At 44.6% G+C, this 21,798-nt stretch overlaps 2 protein-coding genes across 3 annotated transcripts in view; both read left to right on the forward strand.

Annotated features, from left to right (window-relative positions):
* Positions 1-10,076, forward strand: part of IGBP1 (immunoglobulin (CD79A) binding protein 1) — a 49,819-nt gene extending 39,743 nt beyond the window's left edge. For both annotated transcript variants that reach the window (XM_011992007.1, XM_011992008.1), the window contains exon 7: positions 9,585-10,076. In XM_011992007.1, coding sequence (XP_011847397.1) covers positions 9,585-9,733 — 149 coding nt within the window. In that variant the 3' untranslated portion in view covers positions 9,734-10,076. The remainder of the gene's footprint in view (positions 1-9,584) is intronic.
* Positions 10,077-21,177: 11,101 nt separating this feature from the next.
* The window catches only part of DGAT2L6 (diacylglycerol O-acyltransferase 2-like 6), a 33,765-nt gene continuing 33,144 nt past the window's right edge, over positions 21,178-21,798 (forward strand). The window contains exon 1 of the mRNA XM_011992010.1: positions 21,178-21,362. Within this exon, the coding sequence (XP_011847400.1) occupies positions 21,278-21,362 (85 nt within the window). The 5' untranslated portion in view covers positions 21,178-21,277. The remainder of the gene's footprint in view (positions 21,363-21,798) is intronic.

Raw genomic sequence — 21,798 nt, forward strand, 5'->3', positions numbered from 1 at the left:
AAAAAAAAAAAAAGTCTCTGCAAAGCACAGTAGAGTGAGGCACAATAAAACAAGGTATGCCTTCACCTTCTTTTCAGATACCCATGGAACATTCACCAAGGTGGATCATATACCGGTCTATGAAATAAGTCTCAATAAATTTTTAAAAATTGAAATCACACTGAATATATCCTCAGACCACAATGGAATTAAATTAGAAATCAATAACATACCTAGAAAATTCTCAAATATTTGAAAATTAAACAATACACTTCTAAATAACATATAGGTCCAAGAGGAAATTAGAAAGAAAATTAGAAAATACTTCTAACTGGGAATAAGTTCAAGAGATCTGTTATACAGCATGGTGACTATCATTAATGGCTGGGTGTGGTGGCTCACGCCTGTAATCCTAGCACTTTGGGAGCCCGAGGCAGGTGGATCACCTGAGATTGGGAGTTCAAGACTAACCTGGCCAAGATGGTAAAACCTTGTCTCTACTAAAAATACAAAAATTAGCCGAGCGTGGTGGCGGCTGTAATCCGAGCTATTCGGGAGGCTGAGGCAGGAGAATGGGTTGAGTCTAGGCGGCAGAGGTTGCAGTGAGTCAAGATCACGCCATTGCACTCCAGCCTGGGCAACAGAGCAAAACTCCATCTCAAAAAAAATAAAATAAAAATAAAATACAGAGTAGATGTTAAATGTTCTTACTGCAAAAATAACAATGTGTAAGATGCTGCATCTTTTAATTAGCTAGATTTAACTATCCCATAATATATACTTCAAAACATGCTGTACACCGTAAATTTTTGTTTGCCCATTTAAAAATAAAGAGAATACTTTGAACAGAATTACAGTGAAAGTACAGCATCAGAATTTATGGGATACAACTCGAGCAATGCTGAGATGGAAATATGTGTAACTTTCAACACTTGTTAGAAAAAAGGAAGATAAAATCAATTACCTAAGGTTTTACCTTAACAAGGGCGGGGGATGGGCCTAGGGAACAAAGCAAGCCCAAAGTAAATAGATGAAAGGAAATAAAGGCAGGGAAACTAGGGGTGGTCGTGGTCATGGTAGTAATGCACAAAAGTTGGACATGTGTATACTCCCATGACCTGGCAGTCTCACTGCTCAGTATATACCTAAGAGGAGTGAGACCATATGTCCACGAAAGACCTGTGCAAGATTGAACATAGCAGCATTATTTGTAATAGTCCACACTGAATACACCACTCAAATGCCCATAAATAATAGAATGAAGAAATAAATTTTGGTATATTCACACAATGGAAAACTATGTAGCAGTAAGGTTAAACTATAGTTTGTTAGCTGTGACAAATATAGCTGAATCTTATAAACCTAATTATGAGTGAAAAAAGCCAGATGCAAAAGAGTATATACTGTGTGATTCCATTCATACAAACTTCAACAAACAGGTAATACTTGTGTGTGCTGGTTGAAAGTTAGTAAGTGTTCACCCTTAGTTGGGGATCATGAATGGAACTGGACCTACAGGGTCTTCTGAGGAGTTAGAAATATTTTGTATCTTGATCTGGGTACTGATTACATGGATGTGTTCAATATGTGAGAGTTCACTGAGCTATACAAATATTAGTATACTTTTCTACATGTATGTTATACTTCAGTGAATATGAAAAAATACCCATGGACAATATTTATAATGAAAATAGGTGGCAGTGTATCCCCATGAACCTCACAATAAAAACAGGTAAGGGCAAATTACCCGTAGCCACAAGATCCAGCAGTTATTGGCATCTGTGCAGGAGAAAACCGGAGTTGGCAGGCCATCTGAAAAACTTGACAAACAGAATTCCAAAGCAGCATATTCCCTAGAAAGAATGGCAGTCCCATTTAAGAACTGCAGTTGAAACTGGGAGGGATGAGTATGAGGGACCAATAGTCAGAAAGTCTGAAAGGGATGGAGTAGTCTAGTCCTTAATGAACTCTTGAAGTTGATCCACCAGGTCTCCCTTCCAGGACAGGGACTCCACACTGAGGAGAAATTGCTGAGAGTAGAATTGAAATTAAGCAGGACAGGAATAGAAAAAGAAAGAAAAGGTCCAGATGAAATTAGGAGAGAGGACCAGAACCAGGAACTCCAGTCAAGCAAGTAATCATATTTCTTTAATGCACATAAAAACAGCAGAAAGGGAGCCTCTATGAAGTTAGAAAAGCTACTCTGAACCATGCTTCTTTCTGCAAGTTTAGGAATACATTTCACGTAAAAATGAACAACAGACTGTGGTGATGGTTGCACAACTCTAAATATAAAACACTGAACTGGGCTCGGTGGGTTGGCTCATACCTGTAATCCCAGCATTTTGGGAGACGGATCACAAGGTCAGGAGTTTGAGACCAGCCTGGCCAAGATAGTGAAACCCTGTCTCTACTAAAAATACAAAAAAAAAAAGAAAAAAGAAGAAAAAAAAATTAGCCGGTCACGGTGGTGCGTGCCTGTAGTCCCAGCTACTCGGGAGGCTGAGGCAGGAGAATCGGCCTGAACCCGGGAGGCAGAGGTTGCCGTGAGTCGAGATTGCGCCACTGCACTCCAGCCTGGCAACAGAGCAAGACTTTGTCTCAAAGAAAAACAACAACAACAACAACAAAAAAACAACTGAACTGTATACTTTTAAGTGGGTAGATTTTATGGATTCTGAAATATAGCACAAAGCTGAGAAAAAGGAAACAGAAAATTATCAAAGTCAAACCCTACACAAAATTAGAAAAGAATTGAAAACACTGCAGAAAGACATGCTCAAAAAAAAAAAAAACAGAACAAATCTGAAACATGGTATTCAAAAAAGAGTTGGAAGATATTCGGAAAATAACATAGGACATGGAAGGACAATATAAAGCAGGATTAGAAAAACTCAGAAATATGACAACTTGGGGAACATGAATCATTTCAGAAATATAGGCTAAAGTAGAAGGAAACAAGAATGAGTGAATGCAACAGAAAATGCCTTACTATGGTAAAAGGAAGGAAAATTTTAAAATGAAAAAAGATAAACAGGGTTTGAGGAAAAGTGACATATACTAAAGATAGTAAAGGAGACCTGGCATATAGATAATAGGATTATCTGAAGAAGAAAGCCAAAGCAAGGAAAAAGAATAAATGCTAAAAGTTAATATTAAGGAAAGTTTCTTGGGATTAAAAAAGTTGAGGTGGGGGGATCTCTGTGGGTGTGGCGCAACCCACAGGCAGCCACAGCAGTGCTATATTCCAAGGCACAGGTGCTCACGGTGGCTGTGGAACTTGGTCCTGGGTCCAGTATCTTCTTGAACTGCTGCAGCACCCATGACATGGGTGCATGTTCAGTCTCAGGCACAGGTGGATGCCGCTCTCCCACCAAGCCGAGGACTATGACTCTGAGGCACTTCCCAGTAGCTTGGGCCCAGGGGCAGGGATGTAGCTGTGATTCCTATCCTGGGGATCAGGGCATAGTACTGGCATGGCTCTGGGAAGCGAGGGGTGTTCCAGACACTCAGACCCCAGGGAGCAGGGCACAGTGGCAATTCAGGCACCAGGAAAGAAGATACTGTGTAGTGGTGACTCTGGACCCTGGAAGTTTTATGAGGCCGGGTGCAGTGGCAACACAGCCCCAGGAATGGTGGGGCATAGCTGTGGCTTGGGCTCCAGTGGGTGGGATGCAGTGCAGTGTTGGCTTTGCTCCCCAGGGAGGTGAGACACCTCAGTGACTCAGACCCCAGAGGTCTGGTCCAGATCCAGGGAGGTGGGGGTGCTATGGCTGTTTGGCCCAGAGAGCATTGTATACAGATTAGCCAAGGCTGTGTTTCCCTGGGGGGTCCAGGGACCCGGTGCTATGCAGGCTAAAGCACCAGGGTCCCAGCTGCTCCCCTGGACCAAAGCTCCAGTTCCCTGGGGCTGAGGCACTGAGTTGGATCAGGCACCAAAGAGGCACAACTGCTCCCCCAAACCATGCCCAGCTTCTCCGCGGGGCCTAAGCTCCTGGTCCTGGAGGGCTCGAGCACCACGGTCACTTGATAAGAAAAATCACACCGTGTACCTGAGAAATAACCCAGAATGACCAATAAGACATAGTCTAATAAAATTTCTGAATTTTAAAGAAAAGCCACAGACATCTCAGTAAAAATAGTAAGTGATTTATAAAGGAAAGAAACTTAGGTTACCCTCAGTTTTTTTGAGATCTATACTTTACACCAGAAGAAAGAAGAAAATGGAATAACAGATATTTAAGATACTCAAAGGGAAAAAATGGAGCCAAGGAACATTATACCTGGTAAAACTGACTTTCAAGTATAGAGTACAGATATTTATCAACATGCAGAAATTCAAGAAATACTGTTCCACCATCCCATGAATTTGCTAGAGAATGAGCTTCAGACAGCCAAAGTGTTGAGAAACATTGACATAAGGACAGGTAGTGAGCGTTAAATGTACAGTTACTTGTAATATTAAGATGAAATGAGGATTAAAAGAGAGATGGATTATGTAATGCCTGTGTGCCCAGATAATGTAGATAACTATTTTTAAAAATGGAGAAATGGGGAAATCATGCAAAATTTTAATAGTTCTCAGTAATTATATTGGTGGAGTGTCAAAGTTAGTGTTATTATTGCAAGACTATGTATAATGTGAGATAATATAAATGAGCAATTATTAGATATTCTAATTCTATCGTCCTGTCTTTGAGAACTAGGACTTTTAATGTGAAAGAATACAGATGTAATTCCAAAGAATTTCGATTTTTTTTTAAACCCTGTAGTACTCCATATGAACGCATGAGAAATTTTATTTAAAAGTAAACACACACACACACACACACACACACACACCCTACTTTTGCTCTATCCACTGAAAAGGCTTAGAAACAAGGACCAGCCCAGTAGCAATGAGGATACCTAGTAACTCCAGTTGTGATACAGAAATACTCTTCCCAATATTCTTTCTTTTAAGAAATCAGGATATCTTAGAGAAATAACTGACTACAATTCTGGGTCAGGAAATGTATAAAATAAACTTGGAACATCTTGTCATAAAAGATAGGGAAGGAGCTTTCAAAGGCTACTGGGGTCATATCAAAAGCCAATTTGAAGATGTTTCCACTGGCCAATTTGGTTTCACAGAGGATAATTGACAGTAGCAACAAGTCCATCCAACACCCAAATCTTGGTTTCTAATACCATCCTCTAATAAATGAACCAGGGCTCCTTGGAGAAATAGCTGATTCTAGGGCTGAGGCAGAGAATATACAAGATGTACCTGGAGCATCTCGTAGTCAGATGATAGTCAACATATAATGGGGTTATATCCTGGTAAAGCCATTGTAAGTTGAAAATATGGTTAAGTTGATAATGCGTTTGCTACACCTAACCTACCCAACATCGTAGCGTAGCCTAGCCTACCTTCGACCTGCTCAGAACACTTGCATTAGCCCACAGTTGGGCAAAATCATCTAACACAAAGCCTATTTTATACTACAATATTGAATATCTCAAAATATGAAGTATGGCTTTTACTGTAAGCATATCACTTTCACACCATCATAAAGTTGAAAAATCACCTCAGGGCTCTCTGTACTAGAAAACAAGAGCTCAAAAAACTGTTGGGGTGTTAAAGGAACACAAGAGCCAGCTGAACCCTCACAGCCCAGAACTGGGAGAACTTGGGCAGGAAAGTAAATTTAACAGTATTGGATTATCACACAAGGAATAAAATTAATACACACGAGTCCATTGTGATAGAAATAAGTGATTGAATAAGTAAATAAATGAGGGAGAAGAGATAAATCTGCCCTAGAGAAAAATTTCAAATAATTTTATGTAGATACTCCTGCTTCAAGGAGGTGTGTAGCATGACTGTGTACCCCAAAAGTGTGGGCTGTGCTTAGCGACTTGCTTCCAGGGACTGCAATGTGGAAGGAGGGAGGAGAAGTAACTTTAGTTGGAAACCTACAAATACCACTTTGGTCAGGTGATCGAAGTTATTATCAGTGTGAAGTCAGGTTGATAGCATATGTAGTATTGTCCTCCAAAACCCATAACCCTAGTCTAATTCTGTAAAAAATAGGCAACCCAAACTGAGGGACATTGTACAAATTACCTGACAAGTACTCTTCAAAACTGTCCAGGTCATCAGAATGAAGGAAAGTCTGAGAAAGAGTTACAGCCTAGAGGAGACTAAAGAGACAGACAACAAAATGTACTGTGGTGTCCTGGATAGGATCCTGGAACGGAAAAGGGACATTAGGTAAAACCTAAGGACATTTGAGTAATGTATGCACTTTAGTTGTTAATAATTTGTTAGTATTGGTTCATTAGTTGTATGACAGAAACTGTATTAATGTAAGAGGTTAATAATAAGAAACTGGGTGTGGTTATGTGGGAACTCAGTATTATTTTCTCAATTTTTCTGTAAATCGAAAACTTCTAAAATGAAGAAGTTGATTTAAATAGTTTTTTAAAACAATAATTGTGGGCCAGGCGCAGTGGCTCACGCCCGTAATTCCAGCACTTTGGGAGGCTGAGGTGGGTGGATCACTTGAGGTCAGAAGTTCAAGACCAGCCTGGCCAACATGGTGAAACCCTGTCTCTACTAAAAATGCAAAAAGTAGCCGGGTGTGGTGGCAGGCACCTGTAATCCCAGCTACTCAGGAGGATGAGACAGGAGAATCGCTTGAGCCCAGGAAGCAGAGGTTGCTGTGAGCCAAGATCACACCACTGCACTCTAGCCTGGGTGACAGAGCAAGACTCCTTTGTCTCAATAATAATAATAGTTGCAACTGGTTGAAACTCATAAGATACGTTTAAATCTATAAGTTCATAATTATGTATTTTTTAATTTTTTTAGAGGTGGGTCTCACACTCTGAGCCCAGGCCAGGCTCAAGCAATCCTCCTGCCTCAGCCTGCCCAGTAGGTAGGACTACAGCCATGCACTACCATGCCTGGCAGATTTTAAACGTTCTTTTCTTTTTTATAATGTTTTGAGCCAATTTAAGTGTCATAAATTGTTTTTTGTAGAGACAGGGTCTCTCGATCTTGCCTAGGATGATCTCGAACTCCTGGGTTCAAGCAGTCCTCCCACCTCAGCCTCTCAAAGTGCAGCGGTTACAGGTCTGAGCCACTGTCCCCGCCTATAATTATATTATAAAACAAGTCCAAATTATTCAACCTCAGAGGCTAATAAGGGAACACATTATCTTGAGAAATGGTAAATAAAGGGAAAAAGTCAAGTATTTTATCTTTTCTACTAGGCAACCAAATAGTAGTTGATGAGGGGAAGGCTCTCTTTGTAAAATTATTCCAGTTAATTTTCAAAAGTTAAAATTAAGGGCATCACCTTTTTGAAACCCCCCAGGAAATGAATGGGTCTGGGCATTGAGCATCAACAGCTCCTAACATTACAACGAGACAGAGATATTTACATGCCTCCTGATGAAGGAATGCAGCACCACCTATAATTATTCACGCTGAAGGGATCAAACTTGAGTCAGATCAAGCCCCTGTATTCAGCTGCCAATCTGCAGAAAATACAGGAGGACATGTTAGACTGCATCATGAGTATGCAATCAGCAAAATCCGGTCTTTGGGAAACAAACTCTACAGGTCATATGCCCCAACTTCTTCAACAGATAACTTGGAAGAAAGGGATGGAGGGGGAACCTATAGATTTAAAAAGATAGCGAAACATTTTTAAATAGGCAAGGCTAAACTCAAAAATACGATGCTAGGCCAGGTGCAGTGGCTCACACCTGTAATCCCAGCACTTTGGGAGGCCAAGGCAGGCAGATCACTTGAGGTCAGGAGTTCGAGACCAGCGTGGCCAACGTAGTGAAACCCCATCTCTACTAAAAATACAAAAATTAGCCAAGTGTGGTGGCAGGCACCTGTAACCCCAGCTACTCGGGAGACTGAGGCAGGAGTATCACTTGAACCCAGAAGGTGGAGGTTGCAGTGAGCCAAGATCACACCACTGCACTCCAGCCTGGGAGACAGAGCAAGACTGTCTCAACAACAACAACAAAAGATGATGATGCTAAGTGAAAGAAGTCAGCTGCAAAAGATCACACATTACATGATTTTGATTTCATGTATATGAAATGTCCAGAATAGGCACATCTATGGAGACAGCTGATTCATGGTTCTAGGAGCTGGGGGCAGGGAGGGAAGGAATGGGAATTAACTGTAAATGGGCACAAGGGATCTTTTGGGGTTATAGAAGTTTTTAAATTGGATTGTGGTGGTAGTTGTACAACTCTGTACTAAAAAATACGTTGAGTAAAAAAATGTACAAATGGACAATTACAGTGTCTAGTGATATATACTTGGGTAATAAAGCTGTAATGAACTAGGAAGTTATTACTGTAAAAAGCAGTATAGTGGTTACTTTTGCAGGGGAGGAGAGTTGATTTGTATAACGTACACAGAGAGGCTTTTGGGATGGATACAGGAGATCTGTTTCTTGACCTGAGTGGAGGCTATAAGGCCTCCTTATAAAAATTTGTTTTATATGTACTTGTGTGGTTTCCACCATCTTTTATTTTATAGTAAAGGATTTAAAAGAAAAGAACCAGGCAAGGTGGCCCACACCTGTAACCCCAGCACTTTGGGAGGGCCAAGACCAGCCTGGGCAACATAGGGAAAGACTTTGTGTCTACAAAAAATGTAAAAATTAGCCAAGCGTGGTGGTTCATGCCTGTGGTTCCAGCTACTCGGGAGGCTGAGGCAGGAGAATGACTTGAGCCCAGGAGTTTGAGGCTACAGCGAGCCATGATCACACCACTGCACACCAGCCTAGGCAACAGAGAGAAACCCTATCTCAGAAAAAAGAAAAGAAAAAATACAAGACTCCTGAGCTGTTAGATGAGGTCCCCACACATTTCATTCATAGTAATGAGACTATTTCTCATGAGCAAACTCAAGAGTAGCCGGGAAAATGCTACTTTACCTCACAAAGGAAAAAAAAATGCAAAAGAGATGCGGCAGTTGGTTTAATTTCTTTTGGGTGTACACTGCATGATAAGTGCCATTTGGACCTCAGAGCCTATTTCAAGTACTGCAAAATAATACGTAGGCATGCTTTTCTTACAGGTCCAACTGCCCTGTGATTTTCAATTTTATGCACAAAAACTTGTATGTCTGTAGTGAAGGAAATGGATGGAGGAGGAAACGTCAACTGCAATCCACCCCCCTGGCAACTCACAAATCACAAATTCATAAATATTTTTTCTTTCATGTTTTTGGATTGCAGGGGTTGTTTGGTGGTGGTGGTAATGTTTTTGTTTTGGGGCTGGAGGAGGGTGTTGGCCATTTTTGCAAGAATTCTCTTCCAAAATAGAATTCATTCTGAGGGGCACCTTTTATGATTTTTGCCTTCTTGTGGAAACCGCTCAGAGCATCCTTTCGTACTATTTTTTAACATGCGATATATTAGGTAATGCAAGTTCTCTCCCCGCTTCCGCCGGGCCCCGGGTAGGCAGCTGGCTGTATTCCTGTTCTCATTGCATGTGGTTGTGCTCAGAGTGGAACTGAGGCCCCTGACGTTACTTATTAACATTCCCTCAATTTCTCACCTCCCTTTCTAATTTTTCCACTTTAGAGGAATTCAGAAAAGCAGCTCAGCAACAGGAAGAACAAGAAGAAAAGGAGGAAGAGGATGATGAACAAACACTCCACAGAGCCCGGGAGTGGGATGACTGGAAGGACACCCATCCTAGAGGCTATGGCAACCGACAGAACATGGGCTGATCTTCCCACAACACGACAGGACTGCAGGGTGCACAACTCCCCCGCCAAGAAAAACCATGCAGTCCTCCCGTCCCTGGGCTCCCGCTTCAGCTCTGTACAACGAAGGCAAAGATGCTAAATCTTGCTTTGCATTCAATAAAGTGTCAAGTGATTAAGTGTGTATTTGTACCCTAGATGATGTGAGCCAGCAGTCTTGTTTTGGCATCATCTTCATCACGTTGTATTCCAGTTTCTTAAGTGGAGAGAAAAGAGTGCTGAGAAATGGCTCTGTATAATCTATGGCTATCCGAATTCTCTGAAAAAACAATAAAAGCTCCCTCTACTACATGAGCCTGTACAGAAATATGGCTATCAGCTGCTTTTTTTGACGGGGGAGTGGGGACATTTAGCTGTGGGTCTCTGGGCTTATGGGGAGATGCCCTTTGATGTGGGCAGTGAATTTGTCCAGCATCAGATCTGCCCAGGCATTCTCCTTCCTACTGGGCATATGATACGAAGCCGTATAATAACACCCTGCACCATGAAGCAGTCCAGCACTCTACAAGGGGAGATCATAAAAGCCAGAGCTCGCCCTGCCACGCAGCACTATTCTCAGAAACTACAGCTGTAGGCGAATGGACCGCAGAGGGAGGTAGTCTACTTCCCGGTCCTATCTACCTCGTTCTAGTGTGGCCAGAAGAAATGGGAGATAGAGGAGGTACTCTTAAGAGTCATCCTTGTGTGTATATCTGAGACCAGGGTCTTTACTCATGCAGACATTTACCATATATCCCTTGGGGTGAAGAGCAGCCTCAGGCCATAGCCTTTTTTTGGGGGGAGACAAGTCTCTGTTGCCAGGGCTGGAGTGCAATGGCATGATCTCGGCTTACTACAACTTCCACCTCCCTAGTTCAAGCGATTCTCCTGCCTCAGCCTCACAAATAGCTGGGATTACAGGCGCCCATCACCACACCCAGCTAATTTTTGTATTTTTAGTAGAGACGGGGTTTTACCGTGTTGGTCAGGCCGGTCTCAAACTCCTGACCCCCTGAGCCACCCACCTCAGCCTCGGAAGTGCTGGGATTACAGGCGTGAGCCACCGTGCCCAGCCAGCCTAACTCTTCAATTGGCCCTTCTTGCCCATGCTGTGAGATACCCGGCACAATCCAAACTAATGGCCTGGGTAAATGTGCCATGGTGGTTGTTTGGCTGCCTAGTGAGGTGCCTGCAGTCACGCAGATAATGGGTGTGGGGGAGGGGGACAGTACAGATGACACTGCAGCGTACCTACTTTCTGGGGAACAGAGAAGACAGTGTCCTCAGCTCTTGCGTTGGTATCCTATAAAAGCAGCCATGTGTTGAAACAAATGATATGCACAGAAAGCATACTTCTGTGGCTTTGTTACACGGGTTTTCTTTTAAGAGGAAGATGACTCAGCCCTCCCAGCTTCTGCAGTCTGGCTTAGGAGAGGTGTTTGAAAAGGAGACTCAGTTCCCTCTTGTTTATAGGGTGGCTAGTGGAGGGCTGTCAGGTGATGAGGGGGAGGTTGTGTTTCGTGGGAGATGACAGAAGACTACCAATAATCTATTTGTATACTGCTTAATGAGGAGTCATCTCACCCTCACAACGTAAGCTCCTGAAACTGGGAGAGCACAGATTAAATCCCCCAAGGATTTGGAAAGCAACATTTTCCGCTCTCTTCCAGTGGTTGCCAGCCTGCCTCTAGCAATGGCCTATTTCCTGTTCTTGAAACTCCACCCTGAATTTATTCCCAAATGGGCCAGGTTGGAGTCACCTCCTTGGTCCAAGTCCGTTTGAGATTGGGCCTTCCAGAAGGCCCAGCTCAATTAAACACCTTCACACATCCTGATATCTAAGAGGCAAACCAGACAAGGTGGGTTTGAATTCTGGCTTTAAAAATTGCAGGCTGACAGAAAGACAAAGTTTGCATGTTCTTGCTTATTTGTGGGAACTAACAAAACAATTGAACTCATGGAGACAGAGTAGAAGATGGCTACCAGAGACTGGGAAGGGTACTGGGGTAGGGATGGGGATGGTTAATGGATCCAAAAAACTATAATGAATAGGACCTCCTATTTGACAGCACAACAGGGCGACTATAGTCAATAATAATTTAATTGTACATTTAAAAATAAAAGTATATAATTTGTAACAAAGGAGAAATGCTTAAGGGGATGGATATCCCATTTTTCATGATGTGATTTTTACGCATTGCATGCCTGTATCAAAACATCTCAGGTACCCTATAAATATATGCACCTATGCACCCCCAAAACTAAAACATAAGAAAATTAAAAATTGCAGGCTGTGTGACGTGACCTTGGGCAATAAAACTCTGAACTGCCTTTCCTTCGGGCATGTAGATAAGCTGTCTCCAGGGGCTGTGAGGATTAAATGAATAATGGCACCTATTATCGTAAACTCAGGCGACTGAAGAGTAAGTGCTTTCTGTGAGCTTAGTGACTGCAGTCTGTCCACTGAGAAGGGAAAGGAAATGGACAGATATTGGGCCCCTAGTATGTGCCAGGCACTTTCCCACACTATTAATACAATGACCCTGCGAAACTTGCTTTCTTCAAGTTCACACTAGTAAGATGTTATGCTGCTGTCATTTTCCATATGCTTCCCAATTGCTTGTGCTTTTAGCTGTGTCTTAAAGCTGCTTCAAAGAGCAGCAGCTTTAGAAATCCAAACTAAAACAACCATGTCTACATCACTGGAGCTCTAGAAATTCCTTCTTAGCTGACTCACCAAAGAAAAGGTTATGTCAGCTCCCCCGCCACTGCCTCCTCAGCTGGGGGATAAGAAGACGGAGGTGGTGAGCAAGCTCATCTTCCTCCATTTTCCTCCCCAGTTCTGTCTGCCTGAATGCCGGAGACACCAAAAAAGCGCCACCTTCTCTACTCCCACCAGAGGCGAGTTCTTTCAGGGTCCTAGAGTGAGCTGGGTTTGGTGGATTCCCGGAAGCAAAGACTCTTAAAGCTCTCAATGATAGTAGTGCTTCATAGTTTGCAAAACACTTTCACATATGCTGCTTATTTCATTCTCACAACCTGTCAAGCAAGATCTGATATCTTCACACAGCTAAGAAGCAGGGCGCGCTAACAGATCGGCTTAGCCAAAGGATTTGCTCTCTGTGGCCCTCACGTGGAGGCCAATTAGATTTGGAAAAGGAGAATGCTAGGCACTATTTCCTTTACTGCCGTTACACACTGATTTGTCCTTTCCACTCTTGTTCCTCTTAACACCCCTGTGAGAAAGGGCAAGGGGAGAAATGAGCTGACTTCAAACCCAAGAATTTGGAGTTGGAGTTCTGAGTCAAAGTCTCAATTCTGGGGGCTCTGCCACTCCTAAACTGGGTGGCCCCAGGCAAAGTCTTCTGTCATTTGAAACAACTTAAAGAGGGGGAAACTTTAGGAAACTGCCTCTCTGTGTCACCCAAACCCCAGAAAGTCCTCCCCTGCTGACCCTGGGCCTGCAGTTTGCTCATTAGCACAACAGGAGCATTGCCACTCATCTCTGTTGGGCACGCTACAGCAATAGAGTATTGTTATCACTGTCCCCTTGCAAAACAGCTGTCCCCAAAACCTGCGCATCATTTCCTCACAGATTCCTTTTAACCCACTCATCAAAGTGCAAGTCAACAGGGCACGGTTCGTTTCTGTCCGACACAAGGAGGCGTGGGTTCTAGTCCCAGCTCTGTCACTGTCTTAGCCCCTCTGAGATGCAGCCAATATCTGCCCTACTTACCTCACAGGCCAGGGTGGGGAGCAAATGAAATCATATAGGCAAAGGCACTCTGAACAGCTGTAAGACACAACACAAGAGTGACGAGTAAGAGCAACAGGCTGTTGGTAAGCTGGAGGGACGGAGGAGGGGATGCTTTTTTTTTCATTAAAATTTTTGATAATAGAGATGGGGTCTCCCTGTGTTGCCCAGGCTGGTCTCAAACTCCTGGGTTCAAGCAATCCTTCTGCCTCAGTCTCTCAAGTAGCTGAGATTACAGGTGTGAGCCACCATACTCTGCTGATTTTTGTATTTTTTGTAGAGATGGGGTTTCGCCATGTTGCCCAGGCTGGTCTCGAACTCTTGGGCTCAAGTGATCCTCCTGCTTGGCCTCCCAAAATGCTGGGATTACAGGCATGAGCCACAGCGCCCGGCCTTTTTTTTTAATTCAGCAGTTTACGACTTAAACCCTTGCTCCTCCAATGCTTTCTCAATCTTCTAGATGTCACCACCAGCCAAAAGGTTTGTGACATACTTTTCTTCGTGTGCTGAAATGACCAGCAAAAAAGAGAAATAACTATGCACAGCAAAAACTGAGAACCGGTTTTTACATATCTGCCTGCCAGGCCATCTTTGACAAATGTATGTGAAAAGATGATGGGAAAAGTCTTAGATTTCAGTGTCTTGTTCCAACTGGCAACAAATCCCTCAAAGAGAGTAGAACTGAGCAATGTCTTAGGCTGGCCTAGTCCAGCGCGGTAGCAGGAATAAAAATTATGGCTACTGTGTATTAAGCACCTACTATATACTAGGAGCTTTACATACAATATTTCTAATCCTCACAACACCCAGCGTAGACGCTATGATAGTCTCAATCGGTCGATGAGGAAATTGAGGTTTAGAGAAGAGATTTCCCAAAGATCACTAAGCTGTAAGTGGTTGAGCTGGTCCTGGATTCCAGGTTGGCCTGAGGACATATGAAGGTAGGAGATACATCCTGGTAGTACACTGCTCTGAGGATAACCCCTTCCCTTTCTCTGTCCAAGTTTTGAGCAACAATTCTATCAGCTCTGCCTGCTGGCCCCTTCAGGGACAGTCTGAGACCTGCTCACTAGGGGCAAACCCCACTCAGAAATCTTCCCTTCCTGGGGCCCTCACATTGCTCAACCTGCAGTGGAATATTTCTGCCCCCAATGCCAAGCCTACCTACCTTCCCTTTCCCTGTCCAGCCTTACTTAGCTGGTGTTTGTTCAAGTAAATCTTTTATTTTTATTCTTTTTAGAGACAGAGTCTTGCTCTCTCTCCTAGGCTGGAATGCAGTGGTGCAATCATAGCTCACTGTAACTGCGAACTCTGCTCTCTTAACCTGAATGCCATCACCTCATTTTTTAAAAATAGAGACAGTCTTACTATGTCGCCCAGGCTGGAGGGCAGTGGCTATTCACAGGCACAATCATTGCACACTGCAGCCTTGAACTCCTGGGCTCAAGCGATCCTCCTGCTTCAGCCTCCTGAGTAGCTAGGATAATAGATACATGTCCACACCCAGCTATTTTTTCTATGTTTTATTTTGTAGAGATGGGGTTTTGCTATGTTGCCCAGGCTTCAGGTAAATCTTTAAAACCTTTTCTCCCAGTCTCTCATTCAGGGGTTCCTACATAGTTTCTAAGCCAGTCACAGCATCTCTTCATCTACCAGGCCTTTCAGGACAACTAAGACCAGACCCAGGCCACGCGTGCATGGGGTTTAGGAGACAGGGGCTGGGAGGAAGGTTTCTGCCTGAACTATGAGGCGCTTCAACACTCAGTAACAGATACAGCCTCTGCTACCCTGGTGCCCTTGGCCCTGGCTCAGAGGTGTTAAGAGATTTGCAGAACTACTTCCTCACCAGCTTTATTTCATCTGTCTTCCCCTTTCCTTGTCTATCTTCTCCATTCCACTTCCGGCTTCCCTGTCCACAAATATACTGGCGGCTATCACTAGCCCTGGCTGTTTCACTGAGCTCCCAGACCTGGACCCTGCCATCTGCTACATAGCTCCCCTTGATGAACAAACTGAACTCAAACTCCACAGTCTTACAATGAACTCATCACATTCCCCACCCCTCTTTCTCCATCAGAGCTTCTTATATCCTCATCACCTACTTAGTGCTCATCCTCAGAAGCTTACCATTGTTTCTGACTTTTCCTCCTGACAAAGCAAGCATTCAAATGTCTGCTGAATGAATTACTGAATGAATGAGTTCCATCATGAATCACACTTCATCAGGCAGATTCACAAGAATCCAGCCTCTTTCTTTTCATATTCAAACAACTTTACATAAAAGAAAACTTTGAATCCCTTCACCTTAAAGCAGCAATCATTTCTGTCTCAGGCTGATGGATCAGTTCAGTCTATGACTGAAGAGACCAGTTTTTTTGTTGTTTTTTGGTTTTTTGGTTTTTTTTTTACCAAGTGCATTCAGTGTGGAGGTCTGCTTTATATTCTGCTTTTAAAGCTTAGCAAGTAATACTACAGAGTCTGCCTTGTAATAATTTTAATAATGTTAATGACTGCGGATGAGTCTATAATGTTGCTATATAATCGTTTACTTAGTCAGCCCCAGATTTTGAACATTTGGAATGATTCCAGGTTTGTACTGTTAGTTTCTTTATTCATTAACAAAGCAAATTACCTTATTTGCTTATGTATGCAAAAAGAGGTTCCTGGAAGGGCAGGAATATTGAGTTGTTAGAGGCCAGGAGTGGGAAGGCCACTTTTCACTGAGCACGCATAGTTCCTTCTGAATTCTGAGTCATGTAACTATACCAGCTATTCAAAATATACGTACCAAAAGCTTACTGTACACCAAGCATTGCGCCAGAAGCTGACTGTAGAGGTGGGGTTTATACTCCCAACCCAACTCCTTGATATGTGCTCTCCCAAAAGTATGTATAATGTGCCTTGGAAACCCAGAGGAGAGAGCGGGGAATGACATTTTCACTGAATCTTGAAGGGTGGGTAGGAGCCAGTCAGGTTGATCGGATGCTGTGATGGGCAAAGGCTCAGAATAGGAAAGGACACTTCCAGTTGGGGGAACTAGGGTGTATCTGGGTGGTGTGAAAGTGATGGGAAATGAGACTTTCAAGGAGGGTGGAAACCAGTGTAGAAAGGGCTCTGGGTCCAGGTCCTGGGGTGTGAGTTGGATCCCAGAGGCAATGGGGCCTTTGGAGTGTTTGAGACAAAGCAGAGGGACAGTAAGAGCCGTGTTTGACAGCAGCCCCTCTAACTGCAGACTGGAGACCAAAGGAAGGGAGGCGAGCAGGCAGCAACCTGCTGTAGTCCAGGAGACAGTGACAAGGGCCCAAACTAGGGGGACCGACTGTTCCAGTTTGACCAAGGTTATACCAGTTTTAGCCCTGGAAGTCCAGCATCCTGGGAAACTCCTCATTCCAGGCAAACCGGGAGGGTTGACCACCCCTCCCCCAAGACCCCGAAGGCCACTGTTCCCTGGGGCCTTGCTGCCATGAGAAGTGATCCAATCACTACTGCTTCCAAGGCATTTCAAACGTCCTCTGTTCTGCCCTACACTCTATCTCCACAGGCCCCTCGTCCCACCACCACTCCTGGGTCTACCTTCACTGGATTCTAGGTCTAGAATCCAGTGAAACATAAATCTCTTTACGTATATCTAGGCCTCCAGATACGTAAGGAGATTTGTGAGGAAATCAGCCCTACTTATGCTTTCCATGCTTCTCTTCTTCTACTCCCCTCCACCAACCTGAGGCTCCTATCAAACTAAACCACCCACTGTGCCAAAGCAAACCTCTGGCCTTTTGTGTATGCTGGGCCACCGTAGGAAATGTCATGCTCCCCACTTCTCAGCCTGTTAGAGCACATTGCAAATACTCCCTCCCCACAGCTGAATAGTAGCACTAGTGAACAGCTCCTGGATGGTAGACACTGCACGAGAAGCTTTTCAAATACTGCCGCTACATCTTACAGCAAAGAAATGGGATGTACCCTTTTCACCGGATAAAGAAACCGAGACTCAAAGAGAGGAAGTGTCTGGTCCAAGGTCACACAGCTACTAGCGTTCGTCTCTGTCTCCTTTGGCATTATCTGATGGCTCCAATCCTTGTATTGATGACATATGCGCTTCTTTCATTCCCTGTCTGTGCCCCCTGCCCCCTAACCCAACACACATGCAATTGTAAACCTAGAACAATACCAGACTTAGAGTAAGTAGGGCCTCAAGGAAAATTTGGTGAATGAAGGGATTAGGTATACTCCTTCTAGAATATCTAGCCTGGTGCTTGGCATTAAATAGGTTCTCCATTGTTGTTGTTTAAGACGGGGTCTTGCTCTGTCATCCAGGCTAGAGTGCAGTGGTACATTCTTGGCTCACTGCAGTCTCAACCTTCTGGGCTCTAGAGATTCTTCCACCTCAGCCTCTCAAGTGAGTAGCTGGGACTACAGGTCTGCACCACCATGCTCAGCTAATTTTTGTATGTTTAGTAGACACAGGGTTTCACCATGTTGGCCAGGCTAGTCTCAAACTCCTGGACTCAAGTGATGTGCCCACCTCAGCCTCCCAAAGTGCCGGGATTACAGGCGTGAGTCACCGCACCTGGGCCTAATGTTTTCAATTGAGCTGAAATTGTAATACCTAACCATAAAAGGGTATGACAGAGGGAGAAGATCAGAAGAAAACAAATTATGGCAAAACCTCAGCTATCCAAAGCTTTCTTTGAGTCATTCCAAAGGTTGAGGGTGAACCTTTGAATCAGAGCTACCCTCCCTTCCACCACTTTCTGAGCTCTCTGGTCCCAGTCCCCTTGATCTGTTTCCTTCCACTTTTCTCCTTTGTTTTTCTGTTGCTCCTTTGAAGTTTCTTTGGGGTCCAGCTTATCCCAGCCCCGTTTGGTGAGCTCACGGCAGTCTCTTAGACTGCCCGTCCAGGCCTCTGTCACCTGATCCATTTCTCCTCACTGCAGCGGGCCCTCTTCCACAGAGCCCTCCCTCACCTCCCAGGCCAGGCAGGTGCTTCTCTCATCTGTGCAACCCACAGCACCCCATGCAGGTGTCTGCTTTTACACCTACTTCCAACACCGGACTGTGAGTTTCTTGAGGGTGGGGATCACGTCAACCTTCAATGTCTACAGATGAAATTGGCAGGCCTTTGTGCTCCTTGGCAACCTTTCCTTCTTTATTGCTTACTCTGAGGCGGTCAAGCTTCTGCTTGTTGAGTGATGAATTGTCATTGGGAAATCACGAGTGCTGGCTGTTCCGGGTTGATCTGCTAGCCTAATTATCTTCTTCTTGCTGTTTCTCTGTTCCCTGATGTTTATGTTACACTTGTCCATTCGGCTCAAGAGAGCTCCAGCTGGGCTAGCGTGCCCTGTCTTTGGGAGTAAAGGGTGGCCAATCCGGGTCAGTCCATCTTGCCTGAGGCAGCAGGAGACCTGGTATCCCTCACAGGTTCCACAGATATTTACTTGAGTGCCTGCTCTGCACCAGACCCTGACCCAGGTGTTAGGGAGACAGAGGTAGAAAACTGTCTGGCCCTGTCTGCCTCTGGTTTCTGCATCACCTTGAGCCCTTTCTAGATCTCCTCCATTTACCCACCTGAAAGTGGAAGGGAGCAGAGACCTGATCTGTAAGGTGCATTGGAGCTCTTGATACTGTGGATCTTGTCTGGCCTAGGTACTCTAAGCCCCTCCATATCTCTGCTTTCCCCCAGCAGAGCCAGGCCTGCCTCTCTTACCTCCCTCCCTCCTCCCCTGCAAATTCTGAGCAGATACGCTCCGATACATCTCACCTTCTATGTGGTCTAGCAGCCCCAAGAAGCAGCAGGAGAACCCCAGCTAGCCCAAGGGGAAGAAAAGAAAGAGGAGGAAGAGGAAAGCGTCGCATATCAGATGACCATCTAGAGCACACGGGGGAGTGAAAAGCACACCCTGACGTACCAAAAAAGTTCCCCAAGCTCAGCTCTGAAGAGCCACATTGGTCAGTCTAATGAGGGAAGCCCAAAGCAGAGTGGGAGTGGGGAGATGGCAGAGTTCCGCTAATCTCCCTGGAAAAGGGACCAATGCCCCCTTGCACTTGTAGAACCCTTGATACCATTTTTGTATCTGATTTTTCCAGCAACCCCTTCAGTTCTGTTTAACAGGTGTTTTTTACTTACCTTTTATATTCAAGGCCTTCTGCTGGAAGCACTGGCCTTTTCCTGTAGGACACATCACAACTTCAAGTGTACAGATATTTTATCTTATTTTATTACTTATTTATTGACTTATTTTGTAGAGACGGCATCTCGTTACGTTACCCAGGCTGGTCTTGAACTTCTGGGCTCAAGCAACCCTCCCGCCTCAGCCTCCCAAAGTGCCAGGATTACAGGCATGAGCTACCACACTCAGCCTAACATTTTTGTGATTTTTTTCTGTTTCAATGTCTGTCTCCTCCACCAGACTGTAGACTCAAAGAAGGCAAGAATCATGTCTGTCTTCTTACTTACTGAATCCTCAGCACCTAAAACAGTACCTGGCAAACAGCAGTCACTCAATAGATAGTGACAGAAAAAATATATCCAACATGGTGAAACCCCATCACTACTAACAATAGAAAAACTAGCTGGGTGTGGTGGCTTGCGCCTGTAGTCCCAGCTACTCAGGCTGCTGAGGCAGGAGAATCACTTGAACCCAGAAGGCAGAGGTTACAGTAAGCCAAGATCACCCCATTGCACTCCAGCCTGAGTGACACAGTGAGACTCTGTCTGGAAAAACAACAACAACAACAACAAAAAGGTCTGAGACCTGGCAACAGTCTTCAATTTTCCAAAGGCTATTGCACAGAAGCAAGCCTCGGCCTGAAACATACATTACTTGTTCAATATATGTTACTTGAACTCAATGAGTAGTAATGACAGGAAACGGTCCCAGGCTGTGTGCTAAGCACTTTATATTCATTCACTCATCTAATCCTCAGAACTATCCTAAGAAGTAGGTACTATTATAGTCCCACTTTGACAGATGGAGAAACTGGGGCATAGAGGTTCACCACCTTGTAAGTGACAGAGCTGAGATGTGAACCCCAGCTATCTGGCTCTAAAATCTATGCCCCTAACCTACACTGCATTCTAGCAATGAACGCTCAAACTGAGCTCTAGAGAGATGGAGCGTTTTCCAAAAGTGTCACAGGAAGAGCATGGCAGGGCAGGGACTGGGAGCCAGGTCTTCCTTCTGTGCAATGCTTCTCCCGCTCTCTGATAAGGTATCTGGCCACTGAGACAGGGCCCTTGGGACTAGAGGCACAGAGAGGGATCTGAGGAGTCTATTAACAGATATCCAGTGCAGAAAAACAGCCCCAGTGGGCTAGGTGACTCAGCAGAAGACAAGAGGAGACAAGGGGGAACCCCTAGGGCAGAAACAAGTGTGGCTGCCAAGTCCCTTTTCTTAAGCAGGGAAAGGGAGTGGGGTGCTCTTCAGAGGTCCTATTTGAGGCCCAAGCTACTCTCTTCCTGCACTGATTTATCAAGAGTGCCCCTCCCTCACAGCTAGAGCCACCCCAAGGCCATTTCTGCTTCATTACAATGGGGCACACGTGGAGAAAGGATACCACTGGCGAGATCAATTATACTGCCTGATCTGCAACCTGATGTGTGGGTAGGAAGTTGGGGTGGAGCAGTGGAGGAAAGGTTTGGTCAAGTCTGACAAAACCCCAGTAGCTAATCTCACTCCACAATAAGAGATTATAGCAAAGCATCTATAATCAACTCAGCTTAAGAAGTTTTGACCTTCTGGTTGGGCTTCTTACCACAACAGAACAGCACCATCACCATGGCCTTCTTCTCCCGACTGGATCTCCAGGAGGGCCTCCAAACCCTCTCTGTTTTGCAATGGATTCCAGTCTATGTATTTTTAGGTGAGTGAACCCCAAGGGCTGGAGAGCACATGGGGAACAAACCAAAAGAGTGTCCAATCTCCAGATGAGGAGGGTTCCAAAGAGATCGTCTGGTTGATCTCCACCCTCTGGGAAGGATCTGCCAGGCACAAAGGCCAGGAGTGAGGCTGCGGTTGTTCTGGTTTAAAGATTACTCCAGGCCAGGCACGGTGGCTCACGCCTATAATCCCAGCACTTTGGGAGGCTGAGGCGGGTGGATCACCTGAGGTCAGGGGTTCGAGACCAGCCTGGCCAACATTGTGAAATCCCGTCTCTACTAAAAAAAAAAAAGAAAAAGAAAAAATACAAAAATTAGCTGGGCATGGTGGCATGCACGTGTAATCCCAGCTACTTGGGAGGCTGAGGCAGGAGAATCACTTGAACTTGAGAGGTGGAGGTTGCAGTGAGCGGAGATCAT

The sequence above is a fragment of the Mandrillus leucophaeus genome, unplaced genomic scaffold (genome assembly GCF_000951045.1).
Source record: "Mandrillus leucophaeus isolate KB7577 unplaced genomic scaffold, Mleu.le_1.0 Scaffold401, whole genome shotgun sequence".
Taxonomy (NCBI): domain Eukaryota; kingdom Metazoa; phylum Chordata; class Mammalia; order Primates; family Cercopithecidae; genus Mandrillus; species Mandrillus leucophaeus.